Source organism: Schistocerca nitens, chromosome 9 (assembly GCF_023898315.1).
Source record: "Schistocerca nitens isolate TAMUIC-IGC-003100 chromosome 9, iqSchNite1.1, whole genome shotgun sequence".
In the NCBI taxonomy this organism is placed as follows: Eukaryota; Metazoa; Arthropoda; class Insecta; order Orthoptera; family Acrididae; genus Schistocerca; species Schistocerca nitens.
Window position 1 is genome coordinate 251,658,490 of NC_064622.1, and position 22,940 is coordinate 251,681,429.

General features: G+C 42.6%; 1 protein-coding gene across 1 annotated transcript; it reads right to left on the reverse strand.

Moving 5' to 3' along the window:
* Nucleotides 1-2,081: 2,081 nt before the first annotated feature.
* On the reverse strand, nt 2,082-22,940 carry LOC126203607 (endocuticle structural glycoprotein SgAbd-9-like). Its single transcript, XM_049937975.1, has 3 exons — nt 22,887-22,940; nt 6,309-6,430; nt 2,082-2,460 (listed from the first exon to the last, which is right to left on the reverse strand). Exons 1-3 carry the CDS (start codon nt 22,899-22,901, stop codon nt 2,259-2,261), a joined length of 339 nt encoding a protein of 112 aa, XP_049793932.1. The 5' UTR covers nt 22,902-22,940; the 3' UTR covers nt 2,082-2,258.

The following is a 22,940-nucleotide window of genomic DNA, read 5'->3' on the forward strand; positions in this document are numbered from 1 at the left end:
AGAATCATCCGATTTGGGATGTCTGTATTTCTGAAAATAATGAATATTTAAAATGAATTTTGTTTTTTAATGAACGGGAAACTCAAAGTTTTTATCATAGTTTTTCAAGGGTGTTCAATATGCCCCCCTTGAGATGCACGGCATATGCCAGTGCGGTATTAACGTTGTTCCTACGATGCAGCGAACATGTCTTGAGTTACAACTTCCATAGCTGCCATTATACAATGTCTCAGTTCATTCACTGTTATTGGCACATAAACAGAGTCTTTCATAAACCCCTACAAGGAATAATCACATACACCCAGGTCCTGTGACCTCGGAGGCCAGTAATGTGAGGCCGAATCATTTTGGCCAGTGTGACCGATCCATCGATCACTAAATTTTTGATTTAAAAACTCCCGCACTTCCAGACGCCAGTGTGGTGGTGCCCCATGCTGTTGGTAAATGAAGTCGCTCGAATCAGTCCCCAAGAATGGGGAAAGAAAGCATATCGCGACATGTGCTTTCTGTAAGTTTTCTCGGCAAAGAAAACTGGACCATATACCTTTTCTCGCGAGACTGCACGAAACACATTAAGTTTAGGAGGGTCCCTCATGTTGTACAACTTCATGTGATTGTTTCGTACCCTATATACTCACATTATGGCGGTTCAACTTTCCATTGAAATGGAATGTTGCCTCGTCACTAAACACTAAGCGTGGAAGAAACCTGTCATCCTCAATCTTGCCAAGAACGAAATTACAGAACGCCACATGTTTTTTGTCACTTTCAAGAAGAGCTTGTAATAGCAGAATTTTGCATGGCCTCGTGTGTAAATGTCGACGCAACACATGTTGAGCTGTAGGGCGAACGGATTTCTGCGGGCCCCTTGTGAAACTATGGAGGATGCGTTCGACGTCTGTGTCACACAGTAGGCGACGACCCGGCGGTTGGCCTTTACACAAACAACTTGTTTACTGGAATTGTTCATGCCATCGTCTAAAGTTCTGTACTGTAGGCGGATCCACACCATACCTGGTAAGAAAGTCACGATGAGCAGTTATTACTGAGCCACACTACACAAAACTTAGAACACAAAACTCTTTCCGTTGCCCCGACACCATTTTTAGAAGAACGGAAGTGGGATCACGCTGCTCCTACCTATCGGGAACTATGTAAAACTCGAGAGTTTACTCTTTCCAATAGTACGCTGTTCATGCACTTATCTGAAATAACGTAATAGTTACGATTTTTTTAAAATCGGATGATACTTTTTGATACACCATGTATGCTAGACTGGCTCTGAGAAAAGGTCCACTATAACATTTTTTCCTGACTGAAATTGAAATAATAATAATAATAATAATAATAATAATAATAATAATAATAATAATAAAAGAAGTCAGGTAGCGTCATAGTAATTTGAAATTTTATATCTTAGTGTCGAAATATTTCCATTCACCACTCCCAAGATTCACTGTTACATGGATGCATGGTAGCATCTGCATCTGACGCAGAAGAAATCAAGTGATGACAACGAGACACCTATGGAAGAGACGAGGTAAGCATAAATCTCCCCAATCAGGCTACCAGAGCATCTGGAGAAAATACTGGTGTATTTTGGAAAATTGGAAATTTGTGGTAAGGCCTATGGGACCAAACAGCGGAGGTCATCGGTCCCTAGGCTTACGCACTACTTAATCTAAACTTAAACTAACTTACGCTAAGGACAACACAGACACCCATGCCCGAGGGAGGACTCGAACCTCCCACGGGCGGAGCCCCACGAACCGTGACAAGACGCCTCAGACCGCACGGCTGTTGAGTGTTTTCTCTCGAAATACTCAACGTATCTCTCCACAAGCAACGATTCTCAAAGAACATCATGCGATGTTAGCGTGTCCCACGCCGTAGAGTGTCACGGCTGGAGCATTCCATATCTGTCCTAACTGGTTAATTAGTTACGGAAGGGTCGGAACGCTGCAGTACCTTGAAACACTGGCAACGAATGAATGAATGAATAAGTGGCAATATTTCGATTGATAAAGAAGGAAACTACAGAAGACTTCACCCACTCAGCGGTTAAACACAGCCACAGCTGCTAATATTCACTGTTTATTCGTATAGTACTAGATACTACCTGTGAGTTGAGGGTTTCTGTTAATTTCTTAGTGAAGGAGTATTACACTAGACTATTCCGCAGCTTTTATCCAGTGACCTTTTACGTCAGGCTGCCTGACGCGTCCGTGAGTAATGTTTCTGCAATGATGGCCCAGGGATCATTTTCCGACCAGCGTGAGTGTTGCGTTCGTTCCCAGGCCTAACTCCGGCACCGTTCTGTACCCCTCTCTGTCGGCAACGTAGTGCACCTGGTGGACCGACCCTTCCGGGTCCTTCCACTTGTAGGAACCGCTCACCGACGGGTCTCCGTCCTCCACGGCCCCACTCTCATCTCGCCTGCTACCGTCACTCAGAGTGAAGCTGAAAATGAAACAAGTTCACTTATTAAGCTGAGCAAAATAAAGGAATAACCTAGTTGCATAGGAAGATTGAACAAGGAGTTTAACACTGGCAGATGCATATAGGGAGTGTGCCATAATGAAACGGGCAACTCAACGCTGGAATAAGTTAGGAAAATATTCCCTCGTTCTACGTCTTGAGATAAATATAATATAGGGACCGCTGAAAACATATCTATTATCGCGAACCATTGTGCTATACCTTTCTAGATCCTCAATAATAATACATGACCAAACATCAAGTTAGTAACACTACCGACCCTATTGGTGTGACATGGCCTAGCACAATTGTGTACTCTTATGTCGAACTACCACGTGCACTCGACCAGTTGCAGTCTCATTACAAACATTTGGAAGGGATGGAGTATCTAATCATTCGTACGCTAAAGAGCCAAAGAAACTGGTACACCTGCCTAATATGGTGGAGGACCCCTGCGAGCACGCAGAAGTGCCACAGCAAGACATGGCATGGACTCGACTAAAGCCTGAAGTAGTGCTCGAGGGAACTGACTCCATGAGTCCTGCAAGGCTGTCCATAAATCCGTAAGAGTACCTGAGGATGGAAATCTCCTCTGAACAGCATGTTGCAAGGTATCCCAGATATGCTAAATAATGCTCATGTCGGGGGAGTTTGGTGGCCAGCGGAAGTGTAGGAACTCAGAAGAGTGTTCCCGGACTACTCTGTAGCAATTCTGGACGTGTGGGGTGTCGCATTGCCATACTGGAATTGCCCAAGTCCATCTGAATACACAATGGACGTGAACAGATGCAGGTGATCAGACAGGGTGCTTGCGTCACATGTCAGAGTCGTATCTAGATGCATCATGGGTCCCATATCACTCCAACAGCACACGCCCCACAGCTTGAACAGTCCCCTGACGATATGCAGCGACCGTGGGTTCATGAGGTTGTCTCCATACCTGTACATGTCGATCCGCTCGATTCAATCTCAAACTCATTTAAATCTTGATAACCTGCCTTCGTAGCAGCAGTAATCTATGTAACAACTGCGTCAGGCACTTGTCTAAATAGACTTTGCCGATCGCAGCGCTGTATTTTGTCTGTTTACGTATCTCTGCATTTGAATACGCATGCCTATACCAGTTTCTTTCGCACTTCAGTGTACATTACTACTTTAAGCATTTTTATGTTTATCTGATATTATGTTGTAGAAATTTGGTGAGGCAGAAGGAAAAGCATGGCAGCCTGCATGAAAATTTGTAGTAAATGTGCGGAATACGAGAACTCAGTTCGAAGAAAATCCGATGGCGGACTCGGAGAAAAATTGGATGAGAGAACATGGTGAACTATGCATAATTTGCTGAAACTGACCATGAAAATCACTTACTGTTAAAAGCGGAGAAATAACGCTTTCTATTTGCCCGTCTGCTCTTTATGGAGTTTTCTGGTTGTTGAGGCTCCTGAGAGGGAGCTCCCTGTGGAGGGAAAGTACTCGGCAGCCCTAGTTATGTGATGACAGTGAAACAGTAGCTCAACAAGTGATCCCAGCAGACTGTGCCAGAAGATAAGATTTATTCCAAGTTCTGTATAAGCATGTTGTTATGCAGGCAATGATAGTGCACCTTATCATGGCGCCCGCGGTGTCCTGGCAGCAAACTCCAGCCCTGGAGGTCTTGGATTCATTCCGGATAGTGGTGGTGATGTGCCCCTCGTTCCTTTTCCGTTCATGATGGCCCTAGGTCCAGTCAGCCAGCTATCAAATATGTACAGGGATCTATTCCGGAAGTAGAATGCGACCCGCGGCCTATTAGTGGCTTCTAGTCGTCGACTGCAGTCTTAACATAAGTACGCCTTCCCTCACGTTCTCGAGCTCCTGCACATCTGCAATACGGACTGTACATGCCGGCTGCTATCACAGCCGACCAACAGGCAACAGCAGGGAAGCCGATAAACTCGCACACTAACCCTCAAATAAACAGTCTACGAGCGTACAGCGTGCTACACTATACATCCGGTGTATGACCTATTTGACATTAGCCGACGATGGTCTGAATTGTTAGAGGTATGCTGATTCTGGTCGAGAAGCTGACGCCGGTACCCGGCTGCAGCCGCCAAATAACAATACCTCTCAACGTCGGAGGCTTCCGTCTGCATGATACACACCACTAACTTGTCTAACCATTGCATGATCTGTGCAGATAGCAAGCAATCCGTTAGTAGACTTATTACCCGACACGACTATCGCAAAGCTCTTTTTTTCCCTTGCCTCTTACCATGCCACTCCCCCTCCCCACCCCCAAAAAAAAATGGTTCAAATGGCTCTGAGCACTATGGGACTTAGCATCTTGAGGTCATCAGGCCCCCCAACTTAGAACTACTTAAACCTAACTAACCTAAGGACAACACACACATACATGCCCGAGGCAGGATTCGAACATGCGACCGTAGCGGTCGCGTGGTTCCAGACTGTAGCGCCTAGAACCGCTCGGCCACTCCGTCCGCCCCCCCCCCCCTCCCCTCGCCCCTATCCTTCAAACCGCTACCCTTCAATCAATTTTCGACCCAATATATCTCCAGGTGAGCGCTTGTTAATGGTTAATCATAACCAGACGCATCCAAACCTCACAATACCCACATCCTGCGAACGCCTCCCTTAGTGAACACTAACCCCTACGCAAAGATGGCAATAGACCTTTTGTATTGATCATCATGTCAGTGGGGCCGTGGAAGGCTGTAAGTGAGTAACCTTTACTTGTGTGTGTCTTACCGGAAATACAAACCTGGGAATGTGAACTGTCAACCTAAATGTGCTATTTCACTCAAAAACCACTTCCCTTACAAGAAACAAAAAAGAATCCTGTGTGTGTGAGCACCGATCTCATTCATAAGCAAGGAAATAAGTAAACCAGTAATTTCACACTCAGTGGACTTGGCGAGTGCAAACTGTTTTAAAATTCGTAACTGCACAGAGAAAACTGTAATGCTGACCTGCATAAGAACATAACCTGAAACACACGAAAATTTCTACACTGTGATATGACCCTGGTAAAATAAAAAAAAAAAACTGACAGAACCTACACTGCAAAAAGGGAACGAAACAATCACAAAATATGAATCTCATCTGCCAAATGAAGTACTGCTTGAAACAGCAACACGGCAAGACTCCGCAGCAGATAAAAAAATACTGTTAAAAACTAGCTACAGTGGACCCAGGGAAAGTGGGTCCATAGTGACTCAAACTTAGTACTGAAATTTCAGTTAGGAAGGAACTTATCAAAGAAAACAATTACTTTTCTTTACAAATACTAACACATCCAATGACATCATCATAAAAGAGCCATCTTACAGGGGTTCCACCCTTCATTCTCATGAAGTCTAACATCAGGCTCCTGTCACATCCGAACGCCCCTCAGATATGGATACTGCACAGTGCCATCAGCCGGCCTCATGAAGATACACAATGAGGAGCCCTCAAAATTCTTTTGGGGTCTGATAACACTATCCCACACGAGTATCCGGCTTCTCCATGTCCTTCAGAGTGATCTTCAATATCCGACTCTGCACACGCTTGATAACAACACTTAACACAAACCACACTACGCCACTCTGGTCAACGTTCTACCCGTCACAGAAATTTCTAACACGAATCTCTCAAATGGTATCTACGTGTATGAAGCTACATTGACTTCCGAACAATTGCTTAAGTTTTTTTAGCAGGCAGTGTATTTCAGAGAGACTATCCAGTCTGCTCACAGGAATGGGTGTGGCAAAAGGAGGGTAATATTCTGACGAATTATCTTCGACCAAGCTCTATACGGCCTACGTATTTCACTATACATGTGAAACTACCTCCAGCGCCAGGGACCGATGCCATTGAAGTTGTTGAATTGTTCCAAAACGGTAGCTTGTTGGGAACTGATCTGTTGTGGTGCCGACATGACGGTATGAAGCATTATAGTAACCAGGAACAGCTGCAACAAAACAAATAAACCCGCATTTTAGTAATCAGTGGTAAAATTTTAATGCATGAAAACATGGTACTTGTTTTACTCATATCTCGTAGTTCCACAATAAACCGAGAAATGACAGCTCTATCCATAATGTCAGATTCTCGCTAAGGCTGTCGCCACATGGCACCAATTAGCTAACGCTCACGTGGCGCTCTTTGATTTTAGCGACGTCTCTTCCTGCTATTTGACATTGAGGAGCCATTTCGTCACGTGAAACGCAAACAAAATCTGCGATATATCGTCAAAGTGCCACGTGAAGTAGGACCAATAGGAAACAAGAGAACGCTATGTCACAAGCAGAAAGCAAGACGCAATGCTGTATTTTTCGTATTCGGTAGAGGTTATACGTTGTAACCTGAGAATATGATGTGTACCGTTTCTATTTCCCAACATATTTAATGTTTCTAGAATGAATCGTTATTGGAACGGTACGATTTACTGCAACAAGCGTCATATTGATAGATAAACAATTTTCTTAGTTTCTTCGCGTTATAGGTCGCGTGTTAAGACAGTGAGTCGTTTTAAAGGCAACTGCTCATTGAAGAATCATGAACACGTGTCCTTCTTTTTAGGATTTCTTACAGTTACGTGTCAATTAATAACATTATAACATAAAATACTCACAGAGCATCAGCGTAGTGTAGTTGATTAAGGCATCACATTACGGATCCGACGGTGGATCAGAGGAGGGTACGCATCGCGCTATATACATAACTTTTCTTTCACCTTCGTATTTCCTAAAAGCTTGTGGAACTTTCCTATGAAATTAATAGAAATAATTTCTGTAGTATTTGATGTTACACAAATAGTGCACTCCATGTCAGTATGATGATTGTCCTATTTGGCGAACTTCTGTAAGCTGATGTCCTTAGTGAGTGGACATGTATCTTTAGTTTTTGTCTTATTACAGCTTTGCGGATACTGAAGTTCTATTTGTGCTTACCACAGACGGAACAGCATGACCAGCAAACGGTCAAGAAAGGAAATGTGCGTTTTAATAGAGCTAATGCAAGAATTCTATGCGCATCCATTTTCATGAACGAACTGTATGATTTTTTAACTTATTTATTGTGTTTCAATGCCCCATACGGGGCGTGCTGGCAGCAGTGTAGGCACCGCTCTTCAGCTGAGAGACAGTGATTACAGAACATGGAGACATTTAAAACAACATAAAGGAGGAAATACGGCGAAGCATACATATGAAAGGGGGAACATAATGAAAAAGAGCGTAAAAAAGGGGGTGACTGTAAAAATTGTGATAAAAATCTAAAAACTTAAGACAAAAAGCACTCACTGTGATGAGTAAAGAAACACAAGGCAAAGTACGGCTGGAGCGTAACAGTAGCAATGGGTGGCGTAGCACATAACAATTACTGACAGAAACACTATGTATAGGTCCAGCACATGATTAAAATCACAGCTCTTGACGTTACGGGAGAATAGCACCAAACACAACACTGACGTAGCACTCCGACGAAGCTGAACAATCTGAGAGGATCTGCCAGGTGGATGGAGGCGAGGGAGAAGCGAAGAAAGGGGGGAGTGGCGGTGCTAGTTGGGGTAAGGGGGGGGGGGAATATGGGCGGGTGGGCTCCCCAAAGGGGGCCGGGGAGGGAAGGACGTGGGAGGGAAACTGTCGAGGAGGTGGTGCAGAGACTCAGAGGAGGAAGGAGGAAATCCGCTCTGGGAGAAGGAGGGGAGAGGAAAAGGGGGCTCTGAGGAGGGGGGAGGACAACAAGGCCAGCTACAGTTGGTAGGAAGGAACTGCATGATTTTAGAAGACAAGTATAGCTGACAACTGCTGCTGGAGAACACAGAGTACAATGGAAATTGGAAATTTGTGGTAAGTATTAAGGAACCAAACTGCAGAGGTCATCAGTCCCTAACCTTACACACTACTTAATCTAACTACTTAAACTAACGTATGTCAAGGACAACGACATACCCATGTCCTCAGGAGGACTCGAACCTCTGACGGGGGGGAGCTGCACGAAACGTGACACGGCGCCCTAGACAGCACATCTACCTCTCACAGCACAATGTCACGTTGATTCTTTCACTGGTACAGACGTGACCTTCACATTCTGTGCTGATCCAGTACCTTATCTCCTTTGTTATGGCTTTACTGCTCGCTAAATGGTGGTGCCTGTTTTGAGAGATGGCGTTCCAGCCTATATTATGCACTTATCATCCGATTTTTCGAAAACTATTAAGTGAAAAAAAAAAACTGATTTTCACGCATCTCATTGCTTCGTAAAGGACTACATTTCTTATCATTGTATGCCATAGTTACTGTGCAGCATCAAGTTAAGTAAATCATACCCCGAAATTTTAACGGTTTCACAGAGGTAAAAACCCATTGTGTTTACTTTGCATATGGTTAACTTCAGCCCAGACATTGCAGGAAATGGAATGTAGACACGATATCGAAATTTCATTAACAATTAAGAGCAGAAAAGTGTCTCTTTTTATTCTCCGTTATGGGTTTTTATATCTGAATGACGCACCTATTCACGCCCTTGGACACCACGAATTATGTGGTCACAAAAATCATCATATCTCTTAAACTACTGGAGATATGGGAATGATGCTTTTTGAAAAGATAGCATGCCATAAGGCACTTGTGTTTTATTAAATTCATGAAGCTTTTTTATTCACCGAAATATGGAAGTAACTCATCCCCAGCAGTGAGAGGTCGGCTGCTCAGGACGCATTTAGATGTCAATAGCACTACAGGGAAACCCAAGCGGGGCGCACTACACTTCCGTAACAACTAAGATAATGCGTATCAGGACGCGTTAACACTCTCACAGTGACGAAAGTGATAACCAGCTAGTGCCGCGTGCCAACGGCGCTGTGTGCTTCTAGTGAAATTGTAAATCCCACCTGAATGCATATCAACGTTAGCTGCCTCGTCCCATGCACCGAGGGCTTAATAGCAACTTTGTGTGATGTGTGCATTTAAATACGGTGAAGTGTCGATAACATGGAAGCCAGTAGTGGTAACATATGTGGTGCTCTTACCAGGAAAATGCTTTACAGGGAAGCTCTGAAGAAATTCGTGGATGATGTGGATAACTACGACTCAGGTAAATATCCTGAATACGTTTTGAGCAAAATGCGCATGAAAAGTTGTTTCCTATCAGGTAAACGTGAAAGAAGAAAACAATATTGTATACCTTGCCACAGTTTACGTGAAATTCTGTGACAGCGTGATGGTAAAAATATTAAGGTCCAACATTAATATTCCAGAAGGAATTTTTCACTCTGCAGCGGAATGTGCACTGATACGAATAGTTTAAAACTGTGTGCTGGATTAGGACTCGAAACCGAGAACTTTGAATTTCACGGGAAAGTGGTCTAACAGCTGAGCTACGTGAGCACGACTAACGAATTATCCAGCACCTTATCTCCTTTGCTCGAATACTCGCAGAACTTCTCCTGCATACATTGCAGGATTAGCACTCCTAGACGAAGGGATACTGTGGGGACATGGCTAGCCACAGCCTGGTAGTTTGTTTCCAAAATGAAATTTTCACTCTGCATCCAAGTGGGCGCTGATATGAAGCTTTCTAGCAGATTAGAACTGTGTGCAGAACTCGAACCCCTGAAATTTGGAAGGTGTCAGATAAGGTTTGTGAAATTTTGAAGGTACTGGATGTGGTTCTTATGGAATTTATGAACCTTTTATCCTTCAGATGTGGAACCTTTTGCACTCATGACAACATTGGGGTGACGATGCCCTCAGATGAGAAAGCGATTTTATGTTTTACACCAAATAATGAAATTTAAATGTTCCGAAACCAGTCGTGTACACAAAAGAAGATTGTTGACTAAGCAACTGTTGCGCGGTTTCTTCATTATACAAAATGGTCTTACACAGTTGCGGCTGTCCCATAAGAAAAGCTCTTGGAAACAAAGAGTGTCTTTTATTTAGGTGCAAATGTTAACGATACTTTACAGTGTCATAAAACCACTATTTGCAAAGAAGGAACATAAATCGTTCAGGAATAATTTCATTATAACCCTACGTGGCTAAATGAAATATATCTTGTTAGTAAATTAAGTACGAAACAATAGGAATGTTTCCGGGAGTTTTGCTAATCGTCTTCTCCAGTACTAACAGTCATTGGTAATTGCATTACAGTACTGATCATTCAAGAGTATAGAATAAGGCTGCAGAACGTGAAAGGTGAAGCTCATTTTCAGCTGATGCTAAAATATGCAACAACAAGAAAAAAATGAGAGAGGCTTCGTGAACTGACGTTTGATCTACTCACAACAGAGAACTGTGACGAGATAATAATGACTATGTATCTCAGAGGAACCGTGAGATGATTATTATTACCTAATATTAATCGTACGGCAGTTACACAAGACTCAAGACTTTACAAATACGAATAAAGTATTTGAGACGACTGATTGTACAAGGCGCTATGCACACGCTACGAAGCAAACACGTGTCCGTTTGTGCACTCAATTTGAAAACAATAGCAAATTTTTTATCGCAGGTGTTCATTGCGTTACTAAAAAAATTCACTTATAAGCATTGAAAACTTAGTAAACTACTCATACTTAGTAAAGTATTCATTCCACAGCAAAGTTTTAATTATTGTCACCAACTTTCCTCATGCTATTTACCAAACAACTGATCTGCACTCTCGCATATCGTACAGCGTTGCCCCTTTGAGCAACCGAATGCTGTCTTTTGCATGCTTATAAAAAATTGTCGCCTTTGCAAATACACTGATGGTCTTTAAAACTCACAACGCTGTAATACCAGCATCACATTGCTTAATGAACATGAAGGAAGATTACCGCATGCAGTTTATCGTTCCGCGAAGTTGCTCCAACGACTGTAATGTGAGTATGTAAAAGCTGTATTCAGGAGAAAATCCAGTCAACTTAATGCAGGAAAACAACGACCCAAAACTACTAGCTCCGTAAACGGCATACGCGTTGCTTTCTCGGTCGTATATGTTCGTGCAGCCGTGTCACATACGTTAAAATACGACATAAGCTTGTTAGCCAGTACGTTAAAAATCTACACGGCCAGAACAACGACGGCTGGAGCACCAGGGGGTGTCAGCGTAATGACTATTGTTGCTGCCCCCACTGAGGTGACTGCAGAACGAGATGCGCCGACGACACGAAAATGGTGCTCACAAACACAATACTAGACGTAGGTGTGGTAAAACGCTCTGTCTTCAGACGAGTCTCAGCACTGCATATAGCATTACGGTAAACATTCCAGACTAGGAGAACGCATGTCATCAGATTGCATTCGTGTTCATCGAATTGTTCAAAATGGTTCAAATGGCTCTTAGCAGTATGGGACTTAACATCTGAGGTCATCAGTCCCGTAGACTTAGAACTACTTAAAACCAACTAACCTAAGGATGTTACACACATCCATGCCCAAGGCATGATTCGAACCTGCGACCGTAGCAACAGCGCGGTTCCGGACTGAAGCGCCTAGAACCGCTCGGCCACAGCGGGCGGCGGCGAATTGTTAAGGGCCCAGGCCCAAGGTTGGATGCACAGTCGGCTGGGGTTCGCTACAATCTGGAACCGCGCGACGGCTACGGTCGCAGTTTCGAATCCTGCCTCTGGCATGGATGTGTGTGATGTCCTTAGGTTAATTAGGTTTAAGTAGTTCTAAGCTCTAGGGGACTGATGACCTTAGAAGATAAGTACCATAGTGGGCCCGAGCCATTTGGATACACAACATCCCTGATTCGCACAACCGATGACCGGTAGCTTGGTCAGTACGGGTGTCAAGCCCGGCGGGTGTGCTAAATCTAGAAGAGATTCATTGCACAATCCTGCAACATAGTAACTGAAGTTTCCACATTGCCCGTGTTCTCTCAACCTACCTCTGTACGTAGGGTATTCGAAGTTTGCCCTGGCCGGCACATTCTTCCCATATCTTACCTGCAGAAAACACCTGACGACGGGCTGGCGAGAGATTAACAAGTCATAGCTCTCCAGTCGCCACAGATGACATAACCGCATTTGTGATCCGCGTTCAGTTGGGCTCGATGACTACTCAGGTTAGAGACAGTGTTGCTGCCAGAGCCGGAAGCTCTATGGGTTAAATTTTGTTCCGTTCATATTCTCAAACCACCCACAAATATAATATATTTTTCCTAGTATACTGAATACACATAATAAGCAATATTTCACTATTTGCTACCCTCCGTAGTATTGTGATTTTAAAAGCCAATCGTGTACATTCGTGTTATGTTCTCCAGAGTCTTGTAATTTCTAGCACCCACATAATTCTACAACAAGACTTCGCTTCAAAAGGAACTGGACGAATATCGAACAACTGCGAAACTTGATCACCCGGGCATTTGAAGCTAATAACAACAAACTCTGTCAAAGCTGACTGACTCTTTATTCACTGATGAATAATGTTTGATTTCTGATTTCCGAGAGCCACATTTTCGACCACGCTTCATGTGTTGTAGTTGCTAAAGTAATTAATGATCTCTACCGACTAGTTTGCGGAATCTGATGAGTTTCAATTAGTTTATTTACGTCATCCAAGAGGCAGTAACTCGCACACGCATTTTCCTTTTTTAGATTCACAAGGAATCTGTCTTGTCCGACAAACTTGCTGAAATTTAGTTTGGGTTAGTTATTTGCGTATTCTACGAGTAATACACTGAAGAGCCAAAACACTATGACCGCCACATAGCCTGAAATTGCATGCCATCTGGTTATGTTGTAGCAGGTCACGCGTTGAAGGAAGTACAAGGCGACGTCAGAACGCCGTAAAAAGAGAATCAGTGCTCAGAATGACGTTAAATTTGAACGAAATATTATCTAAGGACAATGAAACTCTCTGGACAAAAACAATTAAAGATTATTCTACCACAACATGGCACTATAAGCTGTAGTCTATGCAGAGCAAACGGCGCGATCTACACGGCTGCTCCTGAGTTTTGGTCTGAGACGCTCGGCATGAACGCAGGATCGCGCGCTGCTGGTAAAGCTCTTTTACAAGAATGGTGACTGTGCGCCAACAGCTCTGCAGAAGTTCTGGAAGCTTAAGTATTCGAAAAGAGGTTCTTTTGAAGTGCGATGTGGCTCAAAGACGAAAACAACCGATGCGATGTCAGTAGAAGATGTGGCCACAGCACTGTAGGAGGGGCCGAGCGGAGGTGTGCTAACGTGCAGTGCACAGGGATTTGCCCGAAATTTGTACATTCCTGTGAGCACAGCGCATAAAATTCTACGAAACATCCTGCACTGCCATCCATACAAAATTACCTATGTTCAGGAGTTGCTTCATGGTCAGCTGGCAGTAAGACAAACGTTCACCCCAGAATTCCTTGCTTGCGTGGAAGTGGACAATGAGTAGCCACAGAAGATTCTATAGACAGTCGGAACCCATTTCCATCTCCAGGGACATGTCAGTATACAAACTTGCGGAATGTGGACAACGGAAAATCCGCTCGCACATCATCCGGTACGGATTTGTCCTGAAAAGGTGACTGTGTGGTGCGGGTCCACGGCATCGTTTATCTTAAGGCCATATTTTGTCGAGGAGAGACGTCCTTTGGGTGGATGTGTGGGTAGGGCCATTTTTATGCAGGACGCTCTCCTCTGCACATTGCATACCCAGTGAAGCTGCTCCTGCAGAGGCATTTTGGAAATGATGAAATTATCAGCCGTCATTTCCCTACAGCCTGACCGTCCAGATCACCTGTTCTTAATCCGTGTCACTTCTGGCTGTGGGATTATCTGAAAGATAAACGTACCTGAACTGAAGGCTCCTGTTGCGCAACGCATCCTGAACGCCTCCCTTGAGATACTCAGATCTGCTGTCGCACTTGCTCTTCCTCGATTTCAAACTGTGACAGAAAACGGGGGACAGCAATAGAAGTTGAACATATCAAATCTGACACAATTTTATACAGCCGAGGTGGCTATACTTATATTCTGTAATTACGTTAACGAACGTTTGCTGGACTTCAGCCTATAACAATGTTTAACATTTCAAAATGTCGTTCTTGCCTATTATGCGTTTTTAGCCTCATGACAATTTAAACCCGATTTTTACCATCCGACATTTGTACCGCCTTGTCGTGTGGATGATCTTATCTAAATATCAGTACGCAACAATTGAATGTCAAACTTGATACATCATGCACATTTCACAGTACGGTTGGTTTAATGCCCAACTCACACCGTAGGCGTCGCATTGCGATTCACCTGTCATTTGTACCGGAAGCCATTTTCGTTATGACGGTTACAGTGCCAACTAGTGGGATATTTTCGTTACCTTTCTTGTTTCCACAATGTTTCCCCCTTCTTCGATAATTTTCAGTTAAAATATGACGTCAATCTGAGAAGTAGTTTGTTTTTCACAACGTTTAGAAATTTGAATGATTCAAATGGTTCAAATGGCTCTGAGCACTATGAGACTTAACTTCTGAGGTCATCAGTCCCCTAGAACGTAGAACTACTTGAACCTAACTAACCGGAGGACATCACACACATCCATGCCCGAGGGAGGATTCGAACCTGCGACTGTAGCGGTCACGCGGTTCCAGACTGTAGCGCCTAGAACCGCTCGGCCTCCCCGTCCGGCTTAGAAATTGGAACTTTAATTATAATTACCCAGTACACATCCTGAACAGAGGCAAGTGAGGAGTCATTCTATCGAGGATACGAGCCGCAAATGGGGAAGTTCACTGACATACGTGACTTTAACATGGGCCTCATGGGTAAGGGCAAGGAATGGGCATCAGGAACGGCAGATCGCTTTCTTGCGCGCTATCGGTGTGAGCAGCTTGGGAAAATTATTGATGGGCGATTAAACGATGAGTTGGCAAGGCAGAACTTCGGGACCGAATACTTGTCCTCTGCGTATAGCAGGATGAGCGGCGATCTGTGGCAGATATGACGATAGAGCACAGTGTTGACGCACACAAATGTGTTACAGAGCAAACGTCTAGTGCACAATGTAGAACTATGAATTTGACATTCGACCACGTCTAGGCTTTTCCATGTTGATCCAGCGATGTCCACATTTACAATTTCAGTTCGCATGAGATCTTCGAGATTGTACCGTAGTTCAACGGAAACGCGTCAACCGGTCGGACGAACTACGTTTCCAGTTACTTCAGGTTTGTTGTTTGTGCGCTTATATCGACATGCAGGGGAACAGGTGCCCGAAACATGCACTGCGCCACAGAGAAGTGGATGGATGGGAGCAGTTTTATGTTGTTGGGGGTATTCACCTGGGATTCCGTTGGGCCTGTGGTAGTAATAGAAGGCAAAACGGCAGCTATGGACTACTTCATGATTACTGTGGATCAGCTGCATTTATTCACTATTAATGCCTTCCTCGATGGCAATGGCATGATCGAGTGGGATACCTACCGTGCTATACTGGTTTTTGAGGAGCATTATAGTGAACTGAATAGAGTCCTTGGCAAAGAAATTCTCACCGTATGAAGCGGTTGGATCTCTCCTGGGACTTTACTGGCCACAAGCTCTGCGCACTAAAAGTACGGACATGTAATAAACGATAATTGCCTTATGTGCACATAGACATCTCGTGCCACCACTCCAGAAATTTACAAAGCAGTGGTGGTCGGTTACCAGAGGCTAATGTGCTACGGCATACTGTGAATATCTTACTAAAATTACGCCATTGCAGTTCGAACGCGAACCAGAAATTCAAAAGACTACTGGCCGCTACATTACAGCACATTGGTGTTATTTTGCATGAGCCGCCACTGCTACCAAGCACTTACTGTATCCATGCCACACAGAATGACCACTGTATTGCTCTGCGGAGGTGTACCAGCAACATATTGAGCAGATCGTCAACATGTATTACCTACTTGTGGCTACGATGTAGGACACGTATTTATATCTACAAATATATAGAATTTTCTCAGTGGAAATGAGGCAAGATAAAGACATATTACGTAATTATTTTCACATTAATCTTAAACTAAATTCAAGTTTAATAATTGTGGTGTTTCAGAATGTAGTATTGGAATAACAGGAGTTGTCAATGAAAATTTAATTGCATTTGTTTTCAGCTTAGTTGAGTACCTCTGGATGGTGTTCAGCTGTTGGTGGCCGCTGCTATTGTTTCCATAATGTTGTCACTTTCTTAAGATAAGTCATCGTAAGACAGTAAATAGACCGCGAGTCTGTTGTTAGCATACCTTGTCTGCATGGAATTCCAAATGACATTAATGTAGAGCAATATGCCAAGTTATGTTTTCCTCGTCGAAATGAGCGCCGAATTAAATTATTATCAACGTCAGCACCAGACATATATATATATATATATATATATATATATATATATATATATATATATATATATATATATATACGAGGGCCGTTCAGAAAGTAACCTCCGGTTGATTTAAAAAAATACACCAAGTTAAATAAAAATATTTTAATATATACATCTTACAACTACATCTTTGCACTATTTTTCTACATAGTCTCCATAGCGATTGAGGCACTTATCGTATCTCTTCACAAGCTTTGAAATTCCTTCTGCATAAAAATCACCCGCTTGTGCCTGGAGCCAGCCTGTGACCGCACAGAACTTACGGTAACCCAATCTTGCTGTCACTATCTCGTACAAGAGAGTCTTAGAAATCTGTGGAAAACCAGTAGACAACTCCGACATTGAGAAACGTCGATTTTCACGAACTTTTGCATCAACTGTCTGAACGAGTTCGTCAGTCGCCAATGATGGTCTACCACTCCTCTCTTCATCATGAACGTTTTCTCGTCCACTTTTAAATAAACGTACCCATTCACGGACAACTCCTTCACTCATAACTCTTGGTCCGTACACGGCACAAAGCTCACGATGAATAGCTGCTGCAGAATATCCTTTGGCTGTAAAAAACCTTATGACAGCACGCACTTCACATTTGGCGGGGTTTTCTATTGCAGCACACATTTCAAACTGCAACAAAAACTAAACTAGCGCAGGTACGACGTTCACTCGACCACGGCTTGATGCCGACTGACCTGTTGAGTGCGTGAACGCACAGATGGCGTCGCTACTCCCCCCACAACCCGCACTGTGACCAATCGGAGGTTACTTTCTGAACCGCCCTCGTATATATATATATATATATATATATATATATATATATATATATATATATATACTCACTAGCTTTTCAGAAGCGCTTGCTAGAAGTCTTCATTTCAGAATTGAACTGATTTCTGTTCGTAGGTTTTGATGTGTGTAATACACATAAATTTCTAACAATTTGAAACATATGTCATAGTCACAGGGAAATTCTTTAGCTTCGTGGTACATCCAGACCGAGCACAAACAAATTATCACCCCATTAATTCATATGTAAGAATATACTTTACCAAGTTTAGTGACATGACTATCAAAGTGCTATCTCAAACACTGAGAAGTAGAATTCTTATTAAGACTACCAGTAATAAATCGCAAGACGACCACGTTAAATGTTTTTCGTGAAGTAGGTAGATATCGAAGAACCACCCAGCAGATTAATCGACTTTTCCTTATTTCGGTTTACTGGCCGCTGAACGTGCACAACAGATTTCTGGGTTCTCGAGTCTGAAGTCTCTGTATGCTGTTCATTGTCCGATATATCGCTATCAAAGCGCTTGTTATTCCCAACCGTTGCATTGAAACCTTGTATGTACTGAACTGAGCTGTAAAGGTTACCGATAGGCTTATTGACCTTCGCAGTGCTGCTATTTTCCAATTTGGGTTAACGCCTCGTGTCACACAGAATTTTAGATGGGTCGTTATCCTTGGTGTCTCGCATGAGCCATTAGTGAATCTAAGAATGTACTATAATGCCAAAAGTAATCAAACATCAGCACATATTTCCTTTTATCTGCCGATGAAGTACTGCACTGAGAAGCACAAAGATGTTGGTCACAAATTGTGTAGTATTCGTCTTACGTGAATTGCGACGCGTGGTTCGGTGATGGAATGGATAAGTGTCATACTGCAATTACAAGAGCTCATATCCTCACTTCCTAACTGATCCTGGATGTTTTTCTTTCACATGTAAATTCATAATCCCGGAAAAAAAGCATAGTACATGTGAAAATTTGGGTGTGGCACTGTGGTTAGGAATCCAGGCGCAATATTAGGTTCCCCGATAACTGAGAAAGTCAGTTCGAAGATAGGAGGAGGCATACGGTGATCTGTCTCCAATCACTGTTCAAGCGAACGTATTGACTTAACTTTAGTGAATACATCGTCTTACACAAAATGGTGGGATTTTCGAAAACCAAAGACATATGAAAATGTACAATGTGGAAAACTACTATACGGAAAGGCACAAGACCTATCGAACAAGAATCTCATTTACTTAAACGCTTGAGCCCTTCCGTTAGCCCGTTTGCAAAAGTGAGAACATTAACATGGTTCATTTGTAATTACTCCTGCACCTACACACCTACATAACCCGCGAGGTGGGGGAGGGTTCCCTGTGACAGCAATATGGTCGTTTCCTTTTCCGCTCCACTCGCAGATAGAGGGAGGGAAAATCTAATGTCTATATGTCTCCGAATCATCAACAATTTCTTGTATCTTACCCTCGTGTTCCTTACACGAAGTGTATGTTGATGGCATTAGGATCGTTCTGTCATCAGCTTCAAATTCCGGTTCTCTAAATTTCCTCAATAGCGTCCCTTCAAAATAACGTCGCCTTCCTTCCAGGGATTCCTGTTTGGAATAGAGATCGAGGTGGCGTAGTGGTTAGCACACTGGACTCACATTCGCGAGCACGAGGTTCATACTCGCGCTCGACCACCCATAATTAGGTTTTCCGTGATTTCCCTAAATCGCTGAAGTCAAATGCCGGGATAGTTCGTTTGGAAGGGTACGGCCGATCTCCTTCCCCATCCTTGACACAATCAGGGCTTATGCTCCGTCTCTAATGATCTCGTTCTCAACGGGATGTTAACCTTAATCTTCCCTTCCTTCCCATTTCAGTTCTCGAAGTATCTCTGTAACACTTGAGTGTTGTTCGTATCTACCGGCAACAAAACCAGCAGCCCACCTCTGAATTGATTCGATGTCTTCTGGAATCTGACCTCGTGCAGATCCCTAACATTCGAGCTGCGCTCAAGAGTAGGTCGTACTAGCGTCATATATGAGGTCTCATTTACAGACGAATCACCCTTTCCTAAAAGTCTCCCAATAAACCGAAACCGACCATTCGCCTCTCCTACCACAATCCTGACATTTACGTTCCATTTCATATCGCTTTGCAACATTGCTCTCAGATATTTAAACGACGTGACTGTATCAGTCAGGACACTAGTAATTCGACACTACAGACTGTATTCGAACATTACGGGCTTGTTTACTTACTCATACGCATTAACGTGCATTTTTCTACATTTAGACCTAGCTCTCATTCATTACACCAACCAGAAGTTTTGTCTTTCTCGTATCATTCTACAGTCACTCACCTTCGACATCTTCCAACCTCCACAAAATATCATCAGAAAACAACCGATGATTGCTGTCCATCCCGTCCGGCAGGTGATTTATGTGTACCGAAAATAGCAGCGGTCCTGTCACACTTCACTGGGATACTCCTGACGATAATCTTGTCTTTGATGAACGCTCGCCATCGAGGACAATCTTACGGGTTCCTTCACTTCGAGCTACCTGTGCGGTACCGCGTCAAAAATTTTCCAGGAATCTGAGAATATGGAATCTGTTTGTCTCCATATCAAACGTAATACCAAAGAATGAAGTAACAGGTAAAGGTGTCCAGGACTTCCTAAGGAAAGAATGGTGTAAAATACTAACAAATTCGATACTGGGAACAAAATGCAAACCATGCATACACGCAGTTATATACCATCACGAACGAAGACAAGGTAGTATAGACAATGTAACAGAACCTCGTTTCCACTAATTTATAAAATATAAGACTTCCACATTTAGTACATACACAAAGTTCACGCAGCCGCAGAAGTGTTTTAGGTTAAGACCTCAAAACCACGAAAATTTGTAATGGGAGTTGCACATACGCTAGAATATTCAGTTGTCATTTACAGTTTTCTTCCTTGTATTGTTGTGATCAATTGCTTTAAGCTTTATTTGAAAATGTTTAGTTGTCAAACGTGTTATGAGGACGTTAATTTAACATTTCCCTTCATTTTAAAATTTTTACACTTTGAAAGCTTCTTTTTAAAGTTTTCCACTTTAAAATGTGTTATTTTATCCTACTGGAAAACAAAATGTGTTAATTTACTGCCTGTGAAGATGAAATTCTGTTTTACTTTAAGACAAAGCTGCAAGTCTAACAAGAAGAAAGGTCGGTTACTTAAGATACCTTACATTTAATCTATGTCCTTTTCTTTATTATTTTCATATCTACAAGAAACACACAATTAACTGAAGGGAGAAATACTGTCGTCACATACCAGAAACTTTCGTTTGGAAAAACTGAGTTAAAAATAAGACAGGAGATAGCTCAGTCGGCGAAAGGCAAATGTTCGAGGCCTCTATTTCCGGTCCGTCACACAGTTTCAACTTACCAGGAGGTATTATAACCACATTTTTAAAGGAGCATAAGCTGGTTGTACTAGCAAAAAAATATTGAAATGTTTGTGAAATCTTATGGCACTTAACTGCTAAGGTCATCAGTCCCTAAGCTTACACACTACTTAACCTAAATTATCTTAAGGACAAGCACACACACCCATGCCCGAGAGAGGACCCGATCCTCCGCCGGGACCAGCCGCACAGTCCATGACTGCAGCGCTGAGACCGCTCGTCTAATCCCGCGCGGCGGTTGTACTAGCAGGACCGTATTTCGGATCTATAGGCATCCCTCGGGTGAACCTGTCGTGAGCTCACTAGCAGGCTAAATTTCGTGATAGCGAACACACAAAGACAACTTTTTAGAGCAATATTAGAAAAAAAACGTCTCATACACAGCATTTAAGCTATTTAATTTAATTGCGTCTTATTTGCTATACAATTTTCGATGTTTTTAAAGTTATGAGTGTAGAAAGTGAAAAGAACAGGATTTATTAAGGCATTATATGTGAACGTTTAAACTGCTGGCCGCAACTCGAGCAACTAGGAATTCAAGTTCATGCAAAATTTTCTACTACAGTTTCGAAAATTACATGTCGTAGCTATAAGCAAGCATGCTTGTAAGGCAAATTGAAGATAGCAAAAGGAATGTAACAAGTAAGCAAAATTTACTCATTCATAATTAATCATTAAGTAATATTTGATTAAATTATTTCTCAAACAGCAAGCATTAAAATAAAAGTTTCTAATAGGCTCTTAAGTTTTCTAATTTTTGAAGCCTTATTGGAGTGACAGCGACCGTATTTAACAGCATAACAAAACATTCGGTATAGATCGCATCGAATATTCATTGTTGATTTTGGTAACCCGTTTCAGTCAAGAGTAGCCATCATTAGACCAGCGACCCCTTAATGACGTGTGGGGCCGACTCACGGACCTGCAGTACGCACCAAAACCTACCAGCCGAGAATTGCACGATGAACACTTTTTCTGTTAGCGTTACTTAAGTTGATAACAATTCTAGTTACGATCAGTTCTAGATGTTTTCGTTATAGGCTTATTTAGTTTGCACCTCGACTTCATACTAATGAAGACTCTAATAACGTAATATGAAATACCAGAATTTCTTTAACAATTCTTGTAACACTCTTTTGGATTTTACCAGTTGAATTGTTAAGCGTTTTACGGGCGCCACTCGTGTGAGTGCGAAGTTATAGTGCTGAACACCGATCAGTTGTGCACTGAAAGATTCATTCGAATGAGTCCATATAAAATAATTACGTCAACGTATTTAATGATTACAATGGGCCCTTCACTACAATACTAAAACAAAGAATCTATTAATTTTACATTTTTGTGCTGGATACTTCTGTATCCGAATGATTAGTGTCGCTGCCTTCGGTACGGAAGGACTCGGATTCGATTCCCGCTAACTTCTGACATTTCTTTGAGGTAGGAACCCCTGTAATGGAATCTACTAAGTCCCGTGACACTAAATGTGGAACTGCTTGAATGAAGAAGCAGGGGCATCATCAGGACACATTTACTGGCTATAACTGTTGGAAGCCTGGCGACATTTTGATCACATGTCCCACGATCATACATTGCGCCTGGCAGTACCTTACAGGCAGCAGTCGGCCAGTTGGAACAGAATTAAGATCAATGCGTGAGTGGTGTTAAAGGTTACGTATTTTTGTGCTGTGCTATGTAGCACTGGATACAGCCGAAATATCCTGAGAGTAAGCGCGAGATTACCTGTGCAAAAATAAATAAATAAATAAATAAAATAAAATAAAATAAAATAAAATAAAATAAAATAAAATAAAATAAAAAGAACTGGAAGCAGAGGAGAAAGTTTACCGCTGGAGTGCTCATTATCCGTGCAACGTGGCAGGACGTGTCGACGAGTGTAAG